Here is a 10,766-nt window from a genome sequence, read left to right on the forward strand (position 1 = left end):
CGAAAAAATAATGAAATTAATAAATTTATACTAATAAACTTTAATTTATGCACCTTTGTTTTTAGGGTGTCACAAAAACACTACAACCCCTACATCATTAATAAATGCAATTTTCTGACCTTTTCGCCAAAAAAAGTCCAAGATCATTGGTACCCTGAGTAACCGTTTGCTGTGCTATATACAACTCTGTCCCTCTTCCTCAGTTCCTCTCTCTCTCAACACACCGCCACCGCCACCATCACCGCCGCCTCCGTCACTGTCATTACTATTGCTCTGAACTGATTTCTTTGAAAACTCTTTTTGGAGGGAAGAAGAAAGATGCAATCTTTCTGTGAAGAAAGTAAAAAAGTCCTTGTGCTTTTAAAAGCAACTCGTGTGCTTGATTGAAGGCTTTGGCTTTTTCCTGTTTGTTGTTTTTTTCCTTTAATCTGATTAACTATAGGTGTTCTACCTTTTCTTGATGGTATCTTTTTAAATTCAATCACAGTTCCACCACTATTTTCTAGTTGGGTAGTTGGGTATATTTTCAGATAAATTCTTGGAATATATCTTATACATCAGTAAGCTCATATTCGGCTCAATTGAGGTTCTTGATTCTGTAAAGTTGCGCATTTGAATATTCCTTGCTTCAATGCATGTCTCAGATTGTTGGGCTGGTTTGGGATCCTGTAAAAAGTTTTATAATTGCTTGGATTTCAGAATTTTTCAAGATTTTTTTAATCTGATAAATTTGTTTTTCCCCGTTATCTCTTCTTTTATGTTTTTGATTATGCGCCAATTATTTGCTTTTCAAACTTGATGAATAATTCCAGCAAAATATACAGATAGGCTCTGGATTAACCCGCTACCGATCTGCGCCGAGTTCTTATTTTTAAACTCTTTTAAACAGTAATAATAATAATAATAATAATATAATGAGTGATGATAGATTTGGGGAATATGAATTTGACCATCTTTTGAACCCTCGAGCTTCGAGTTCTGAGACCCAGAAATTTTTCTCTAGTCTCATTAACAGTTCCGAAACCATTCAAGAAAACTGCTCTTCCGGTATGAATCCACAATCACAATTATGCCCACAGTATCCGCCACCGAGAAAGAACGAATCTTCAGTACACAAACCTCGGCAGCAATTGCAGAGACAGCAGAGCAATGACTTTTCTTCGGTTTCTCATATGATGCATCAGATCGTTAATTCCGGTGCTGCAAATTCTGATATGCAAGATTCGAATTATGGATTAATGGGTTCAATGAACTCGAACTCCGCGGTGCAGATGAAGACGGAAGAGGGTGGCGGCGGAGCCAGTCTCATTCGACACAGAAGTTCTCCTGCTGGATTATTCGAAAACATAAACATCATGAATTGCAGTACTTTATATTCGCCTTTTACAGCTGACTTTTTCAGTAATTTTTAATTTGACAGGATGCTAATATTTGAGCTCTGTATAGAGCTCGGTGCAGCGAATTTAAGCCAAGTGGATTATAAAACTGCAGAAAACAGTCATGGAGAGGGACGATACTGCGAAAATCATGATAAAAATGGTGGATGCAGCTCGGATTTCCCAATAAATTCTTGGGATGATTCAGATATCCTGCCCGACAGTTTCTTCAAAGGATTAACAGATAATCATCGGGTCTTGTCTTAGACTTCAAATCATTTGTTTTTTTCAAATTGTCTTGAGATTACTAATGTGAGATACTGATGTATTTAGTAGAGCATTGAAGGTGGAAGTAAGCATACAATTTCCAATTTGTCTCATCACTTGAGTCTGCCTAAAAGTTCAGCTGAATTATTTGCCCTGGAGAAACTGATGCAAGACTCGGAGTCCTGTAAAATCAGAGGGAAAAGAGGTTTCGCCACGCACCCACGAAGCATAGCTGAGAGTAAACTTCCGATTCTTTACTGATTTAATGCATACAAAGCAAAATAAAAAAAGAAAAACAATATGGATTTTGGAAGAATGAAATGCATTTCAGGATTTATGCAATGATTTGAGGTTAGAAGAACCAAAATTAGTAAACGGATGAGGAAGCTGCAAGATTTTGTTCCTAACATGGAAAAGGTAAACCTCTTTCTTGCATATATTGTGACTAAATGTGGATCCGACAAGTGGAGGCACATCTTAAATGTGTTAAGTTGGATGTGACCGATGCTACTTGGTATAGTTATGAAAAGCCACCCATAGTGTTGGATGGTGGATGTCGGCTTCTCGCGAGGTTGGCAATGTTACACTTACATCCTGCATCGGCTTGAGAAACAATTGAGCGATGTTAAGTTTGATGAGATACTATCCCATGGCAGTCTTCTGGGTTTAGATTATACTCTCGGTTTATATATTCATTCGAAGTGTTGAAAGTAAGAAACTAATGTTGATTCATTGCCCACAAACTCGAGTCTTCTTTTGGAAAAATGGGTTCCCATCATGATAATAGAGTAAGCAGATCATGATAATAGAGTAAGCAGGTCACAAGTTAGAGATCTCGTTTCTTATTTATCGACCCTTTTCATCATACAATATCGACCATTCTGCGCGTGTAAACCATAGAAATCTTTTTTTTGGTTTATATTTTCATGTCTGGCTCATACTTTTGGGCAATGTCAAAAGAATTTTATATAAAAATGGTTTCTAAAACTACAGTGTGTTCTGGATTATGACCTCTATTTATTCTCTCTACTGGGCGATCAATTTTTGCATTCACTTCAATTTGCAGCAAACAAATACAGCAGACATGTTGGATTTGGCTGTTGATTACATTAAAGATCTTCAACGGCAAGTAAAGGTGTGTGTATCAAATTGCCAAATTACTAATTAAATACCGAGATAAAAAATGTATGCGTTTACATGGATTTTTTTTCATCTGTCAATATCATTTGTTTTTTGAACTCCTCAAGACACTTTCTGATAATCGGTCGAAGTGCTCATGTTCGGCTAGGCAGAAACCATAGATCAAAGGCCTTCTCATATTCATCAATAGGATCAAGAATTCACCCCCTTTGGCTCCTAACTGAGAAGGGTAATTATTTCGTGGATATCAAGGATAGCATCTTGAGCTCTGTTCTGATGATAGTGTGAATCATAGAAATTAGGTGTTTTTGTAAAGATTCTCTTTTTGTAATTGTAGTTCATGAATTTCGCCAACTTTTTGTCAGATTTTTATAAAGTCAAAGTCGGGAGATGCATTTAGCTTGATGTGCTTCTTGTCATGGTCAGCTAGTGCCCATCTGATTAGATCTGAATCTTTACTCGTTTGGAATTCATAGGCAAAGACTAAGAAAAAATTGACAAGTTTGAATCATCATGCTATTCATTGACTTTGAAGTTGAACGTGCAGTCAATTTGTATAGCACAGTAAGGAATATCAACAACATTTTTAGAGGAGAATTCAACTAATTAAACATTTACGTGGAAAAAAGAAGTTTCCATTTTTTTTATTAAAAAATTATAAATATAAAATAATATTATACCATTTTGATAATTTTGACAATATAATATCAGACACATCGAGTTTAGTCAAACACTCTTTAATATTTTTTATATAATATTCCCATGTGTAAGGCATATTAATTAAGAGTCAAACATTATGATCAAATAAGGTAATTATCACTATATTGTTTGATAACTGATTAGTGAAGGCGACAAAAATAATTGGGCAAAAACTTGTGTGAGACGGATCTCTTATTTAGGTCAGAATATTACTTTTTATTCTAAGAGTATTACTTTTTATTGTGAATATGGGTAGGGTTAACCCGTCTCACATATTATGATCCGTCTCACGGTCTCACATGAGACTCACTCAAATAATTGCGTAGCTAAGATACTTTTTGGATCATATTTATATAATCTATATATTAAGATAATGAAAGTTGAAAATTAAAACAATTTCTTTTTCTTCTCAAAACTATTTGGCCCTCGAGAGTCTTATTACATAATTAGTTACAATACTTATTTATCTAGTTCGATCCAAATTCGTTTCGACGAGTTCTTCAAACTTTTATATTCAATACTAATTAATATGTATAAATTAACACTGCATATATGATCAATATTATACAATAGAATAATTATTAATTAAACATAAAATACAAAACTGTGGGGCTGCCCCCTCCTTTCACCATATTTTATGTGCAATTAATGTCATTTCCGAAGAAAATTGAGAGAATAATTTGATGTATATATGTGTTGATAAGTTGAAGACCAAATATTTGACAAGTTCTTTAAATTCCCATCAAAATATGCTGAGAATTAATTAAATACATTTGAATTGATCAGTTCAAAATAATAAGCAAAACAACATAGGATCATTTTACGCACCTCGATGCTTGTTAATGGAATAAGAATAAATTATTTGAAGATTATGTTTGTAAGTTCAAAGTGCATTTAAATTTCAAAACACAAGCTTTTCACCTTCAAATCTTCAAAGAGTCGTGAATGTTAAAGCACAACAACATTTTTACAACAAAAAAATTCAATACAAATTCTCATGTGATAATAACAAAATATAACTGTTGTAAATATCGATGTATGATATATTTATTGTATTTTTAGCATTATTATCTTTTAAAGATCAATAGCATCCGATTCTCAACAATGTTTTGGTTATTTTTTTTTTTTGGTAGTGAAAAAATCTATCTTTTGGGAACTAAGTTTGATATTTTGGGATTGATATTTAGTGGTAGGAAAAATATCGAAATCTTCGATATATCGAATTTATCGTGCCGAAAATTTTGGTCTAGTGTAATAAAGATACTGAAATATTCGATACGGTATTAGTATAAAATTTTGAAATTTTCTATATTTCGATATTAACGAATAAATATTATAAATTTTAAAAATATAATACTTAACTAATGAAATTATAAATAAAATAAGAAAATGATTTTGTGATAGAAGTAATGTAAAATTTTCTATCGGGTTCTTTGACATATTGTACTGAACCACCTCTATTTGTGTTCCATTAAAAACATTGAGTAATTGTTGATTATTCAAATAGGTACATTCTCTATATTACTAACAAGCAACAACTATAATTTTTGGTAAAACTATAAGCGTTCTCAGTCTTGTTATTGGTATAATAATCAATGTCACTAGTTCGATTCTCATTATTTACCAACAATGTAATTATTGAGAGATAAATTATTGTGAGTAATAATTATTCCTATTAGAATAACAATCTAAATGTGACATTTGAGTTGTTGTACGGTTTAAAATATTATAGTACATTGTTACTACTAACTATAATTATTCATAAAACGAAAAACGATATATTCTACAACATTGTTACAATTGAGTCTGTAGCAATATTTTAATAAACTTTTTGAATTTTAAACCTCAACCATCATGAAGAGATAAAGACCTACTACCTATCATACAAAATTGGAAATATAAATTTAAAAATGAAAGCCAAATAATAAATAAACCGGAAATATTATTATCATAATGATTATTATTATTATTTATCTAAATTTCCAAGAAAAATCACCAATGAAATTGCAGTGTGTGTTGTTTGAACACAGCCACACGCAATTCAACTTCCTTCTGGATCTTTGACTTTTAGCGTCTCTAATTTCTCTGTAATAAATAATGATAAAAATTCTCTCAACAACACAACACAACACAACACAATTCCCTTCCCGAGTATCAAAAGTTCCTTCGATTCTCATACGAAACAAAGATCCCAGTAACTCTGGAAAAGAAAAACTAAATGCTCGGTTCGATACAGGATCACGAGTGAACCCACCAATAAAACCCACATAGATAGCATGTCAATGGATCGATCGCCGTATTCCTCGTCCTCATCGGACAGTTCCCAGTTCTCCTCCACCAATTCCTCGCCGGCGAAAGGGTCTTCCACGGTGGTTCTTTCCATCGAGTGCTTAAAAGGAAGCTCCAAAGCCGATGAGTGGACCGGGGACATGCTGCAGACCGGCGACATAGTGGAGGAGCTGAGAATCGGCAACATGATCATCAGCTCGCCGTTCAAGAATGGGAAATCCGGCGTGCAAAAAATTCTGCACAACTCTTTCAGGCAGAAGGAGACTTCGATCCATGTCCGAGTCCGCCGTGGCGCCGACGAGTACGCGAAGCTGCAGGCGTGTATAGTGCCAGGCGATCAGTTCGTGGGGAGGAGACAGTACGTGTTGCGGGCCATCGATGACCCGAATTACGCCGTCGGATTCTTTGATCGGACGGAGAGCGAGTGCTTCAAATTGCAAGGTAGGGGGAAGATTACCTTTCGAGGTTGACTTTTCGTTTGGATTTTTAGCAGAGTTCTATGAATGTGAACGACGGTCGGTGCGTGCGATTTTATAAACGTTTTCGACTTGTTTGTTTAGTGGTATTCCATTTCAAGTACTTGAGGTCACATTTTTCCTTTTAGTTACATACTTATATTTGTAATCATCGTTTTAATTTGGGATTTCCCAAGTGTCAATTCTCTTTGGTTGGTTTTTTTTTAAACCTCTCATTCATATGTTATGTGACAAAAATGCCAAATTCAAGATTACTTTTTTAACCTTTTTTTGGTCATCAAGTGTTACATCATCATATAAATTATATAAAATGGTTGATTGGTGCAAAAAAATATTCTAACCAGAATCGTGCTGTTGATGAACTAATAATTCAGTCAACACACAATTTTAATGAAGTTCTGTGATCGAATATATATATATATTTTTTTTTTTAAAAAAAACTACCTATAAAGATTAAATTTTTTCCTGTTTGGATATATATCTTGTACCCAAAAATTATTTAATCATTTAACAATGTGAGATCCCATTGCAAATAAGTTTTTGTGTGTAATTTTTAATGCATTTTATGGTCCTTCACCGTGATACACGAGTGGGTAAAGTCAGAAAGCCAGTGTAAACCCACTAATGGCTAATGCGGACCAAGAAGTTGGTTTGTGGAGTCACCTGATTTTGACTCCGCGAACTGATGCTTTTTGGGATGATTTTGAATTCGAAAATAAAATCAATCGAATGAAAGATGTTACCTTTTTTTAGCACTTTCATATATGTTAGCGAAATATTTCAATCTGTACAGCTTCAAGAACGGCGAGAATGGTGAGTACCCTCGAAAGAACGCCCCTTCAAGACGGATACGTTTCATATCCATGGGACCGAAGGATGCGTGACATGCTGTCGATTCCTTACTCAAGCAGCTTCTACTCCATCCTATTCCTCCCGAAAGCCTCAGATATAGTAGCTTCTCGTTACAATGATTTAGAGGACACTCTAGCACGAGCTCACGCCTGGATCAATGCGTCCCAAGCCTCTGGTGCTCCCATTGTCTTCATGAGCATCCAGACTGAATCCCTCCTCACCAAGGTACTAGAATCGCCAAAATTGTTAGAAATGCATAGTATTATAGTTGGAAATGTCAGACCTCATGCTCACAGACTCCCACAAGCGTGATCCCACTTGATGGAAAATCGATAACTCAAGCTATCAGAAGAATCCATTGCATAGTAGTCTTGTTATCACGTTCAAACATTGTCATATAATTTTGATAGAATGTGGTGTTATAATAACCGTCAGGGATAATTTAAAGAATTCGGTTTCAATTCTGGTTTAGGTATCTGGAGAAACTGCTTCTGCAACTGTGAACACAGGCTCACTCTCGGATTTATCGAATCTTGCAAACACGAGTCTGTACGGTTTCGAGGATTACCATGGTGTGGATATAGGTGTGGTAAGAGCGGTTCGTATGTGGTTCTCCCCTCTCGTAGGGGAGATCCCAATCGAGATCAGAATCAGAGAAACAGATGCAAAACTTGGTTTTGCCATCAGTAGAACAGAGGAGGTACTTTCCTCCCTTCAAATTCTCGCAATTCTCACAAAAATCTAACTTGACTGGCCACTTTTTCATCTGAACAGGGATTCATTTATATATCAACAGTAATCGAAGGAGAAGAAGATGTCCCCTCAGCTCGATCTGGGCTTAGCCATTTGTATAAACAGGCAAACAGTGCCTCCCCATCCCGCCTCTTAATCGTATCCCGAATATCAAACCAAAAAGTCCTCCCATGGATGGTTTCAACAACAGGGGCAATTCGCTGTTTCGACACTGTTTCACTGAGCCAGAAGCTCTCTCTACACCGGCACACACGGTTGCCGATTCTGATGCATGTTTTCCTATGGGACAGAAATGCGAATGTTTCAAATGTGGGTAGTATCAGGGCTCGAGCCATGTCCACGTGCCCGCCTACTGCACCAGCAGAGGTTAATTTGCCACATCCTCCATTTCTCACGTCTTTGACTGAAGACGATTTAGAAGATAGCGTAGCCATTGAAGGGTCTGAAATAATGCGGGAAAGGGACACTGCAGGAGAGTTTTCATTCAGGGTCACATGATTTTGCCCTTACGAATAATTGGGTCTGACAAATTTTTTGCTGGTTTGGTTTCTGTATTATAGTATTCTGTTGATCCATATGAGACTGGTTGTGTTTTCTTGTATCATTCTGCGACAACTTAAATTCCATAATTAATGAAAATGCATGCCTTTGGATTTTCTCACACCACAAAAGATTCATTATCATATATAGTTGGACTTCACAAGCATATATAGTTATGTTCAACTAAATAATCATGTCCGAGAATTTACAGAATATAGTTAAAGATAGTCACACAATCACCATCTCTAGTACAATACATATTCTACAATATGTATACCAAAATCCCGGAAAGAAGAAATTAAGCAGACATGATAATATCATTATAGTGTATATGTATTAAGGCCAAAGGGAAGCGTCCATATTATCTTGATCCACGAGCATGTCCACGTTAAAATTAAATGGGACTTGGCGTTATGGGATTGCGAGTCCCTTGATGAGGGAGACGCGTTCTCCAACTGATGCATGCGCATGTAACTGAGTCTGTAGCACATCAATCTGCTGATGCAGAGAAGATAGACCGAGTCTCTCACTCTTGCATTCGCTTCGTATACTTGTTTAATGTTTATATGAAAAAATTATAAACTGATGTAACATTATACATATCAATTTCATGATGTTGGAAAAAGACTTGTAGAAAAACAAAGATAGGACCAAGACTTCTAGAAAATGATTTTAAGGATTCCTGATTCATATTAAAGGATCTACCCGAAACATAAAATTAATTTGCGAATATTCAGTTTATTTTAATGCTCACTGGACCTGGTCTATCCATTTTGTTTTTTTTTAAAAAAAAATTGTAAAGTTAATTTATTAATTAGTGCCACTATCAAGGTTGATTTACGAGATAATTAAATGAGAAAAGGTTGTGAGAAAGCAATGTATTGTTGACACGACATAATTATTGACTTACCAAACGTTGTTCGTAATAAGTCGACATGATATATTTATCTTCCAAATGAAAATTTATGTTAAAATTATCTTCCAACGACGCTCGGAAATTTTAGATGATTCACCTTTGTTTCACGAATGTTTGCTTGTTAATATAAACTGAGAAGATTATATACTAAAAACACACTCGACGAATATAACATGTTTGCTTGTAAAAAAAAAAAAAAGTAAAACAAACGTAAATTTATATTTTTCAAAATAAAACGTCAAAAATGGAAACAAAAACCAACCTGGAGCATCTTGTTGACATTGCTGGCACCAAAGACTTTGTGAACGTTGCCGAATTTGTGGGGCTCGTCAGCAGGAAAATAAGGTGAAAACACGCAATCCTGCGCGCATCTCCGCCGAAGAAGCTCGCACGCGGCGCATGGAGACGCCGCCCCCTGCTTTCCACCTCTACTTTCTTTCATCGTTAAGAATATATGTGCGTCAGATTCTGTTAATAACCTAAATGTTTACAAGTACATCGGTTTCTTGATCTTTATATTCGAAATTTAGTATCTGCTTTGTGCCATGATTCTTGTCTTGTAAAATGTAAGGGGAATCATTGGAAGCTAAGGGGCCGGGGGAATGAGAAGAAGCTGGGACGAAGGGTCTTGGGGATAATGTAAAAAGAGATGCGTGAAATGTAAAATAATATTGGTGTTTTAATTTAGATCGATGGTCAAAATTAGTACGTCATATTAGATAATTTTTATCTATTTTCTTAATCAGGTCATTTAAAAATGCATACCCCAAATGTCTTCCTTGTTTTATTTTAAAAGAAATATATATATATATATATATATATATATATATATATATATATAGGTTTTGATCCAATCTTAATCTAGGATAAATATAATTGATAAAGTTGGTCCAACATAATATGGAGTTTTCTACATGTTGTTCTAAGTTTCCAAGTAGGTTTAATGTTTGTTATTTGTAGCGAAAATCGCCAATTACAAGTATCCTATTTGGCATGCTCGAACTTGTTCATAAGAATCCCATTTGGCATGCCATGCTCAAACTTTTTCATCATTTAATTTTTTTTTTTAAAAGATATGGTGCTCAAATATCATATATTAATATCTGAAAAATTGATACTCAGATATAATATATTGCTATCACATTTTTAAAGTAAACATATTTTTGTGGATAAGAGAGCCTTGATTGGACCTACATGTTCTGTGCATGGAAATTAAAGAATTAATGGATTTTTAAAAAAGTGCAGAAACTGAAGTTGTTTGATCCCTAAAAAGAGAGATCATAGCTTGGAAGATGGTGCCAAAATTGAAAAAAGGAAGAAGCTTTGTTTTTTTTCCTCAATCATTTCAACACCCACAGTTTCTTTAAGTGGGATCAATGACTTTTTGACCTAAATAATTCACAGCCGGAATATAATGAAAATTTTGTTTAATCTTTTATGTCACGCTTCTCAACATAA

The 10,766-nt window shown here is 34.9% G+C and overlaps 1 protein-coding gene, 1 long non-coding RNA gene and 1 pseudogene across 2 annotated transcripts; 2 read left to right on the top strand and 1 right to left on the bottom strand.

Moving 5' to 3' along the window:
• Positions 1 to 146: 146 nt before the first annotated feature.
• LOC140803994 (transcription factor bHLH130-like) lies at positions 147 to 3,269 on the top strand (annotated as a pseudogene).
• Positions 3,270 to 5,564: 2,295 nt separating this feature from the next.
• On the top strand, positions 5,565 to 8,507 carry LOC140803995 (uncharacterized). Its single transcript, XM_073159847.1, has 4 exons — positions 5,565 to 6,212; positions 7,041 to 7,324; positions 7,572 to 7,799; positions 7,874 to 8,507. The coding sequence occupies exons 1-4, from the start codon at positions 5,759 to 5,761 to the stop codon at positions 8,348 to 8,350; spliced, it is 1,443 nt and encodes a 480-aa protein (XP_073015948.1). The 5' UTR covers positions 5,565 to 5,758; the 3' UTR covers positions 8,351 to 8,507.
• LOC140803996 (uncharacterized) lies at positions 6,480 to 7,042 on the bottom strand. The gene is made up of 2 exons (XR_012112006.1): positions 6,689 to 7,042; positions 6,480 to 6,645 (listed from the first exon to the last, which is right to left on the bottom strand). It is a non-coding gene; the product is annotated as an uncharacterized lncRNA (long non-coding RNA).
• Positions 8,508 to 10,766: the final 2,259 nt, after the last annotated feature.

The sequence above is a fragment of the Primulina eburnea genome, chromosome 10 (genome assembly GCF_022965805.1).
Source record: "Primulina eburnea isolate SZY01 chromosome 10, ASM2296580v1, whole genome shotgun sequence".
Classification (NCBI taxonomy): domain Eukaryota; kingdom Viridiplantae; phylum Streptophyta; class Magnoliopsida; order Lamiales; family Gesneriaceae; genus Primulina; species Primulina eburnea.

Coding starts and splice junctions, on each gene's coding strand:
- LOC140803995 (XM_073159847.1), top strand. CDS start 5,759: ATGTCAATGGATCGATCGCCGTATTCCTCGTCCTCATCGGACAGTTCC. Junction 6,213..7,040: donor CGAGTGCTTCAAATTGCAAG/GTAGGGGGAAGA, acceptor CAATCTGTACAG/CTTCAAGAACGGCGAGAATG. Junction 7,800..7,873: donor CCATCAGTAGAACAGAGGAG/GTACTTTCCTCC, acceptor TCATCTGAACAG/GGATTCATTTATATATCAAC.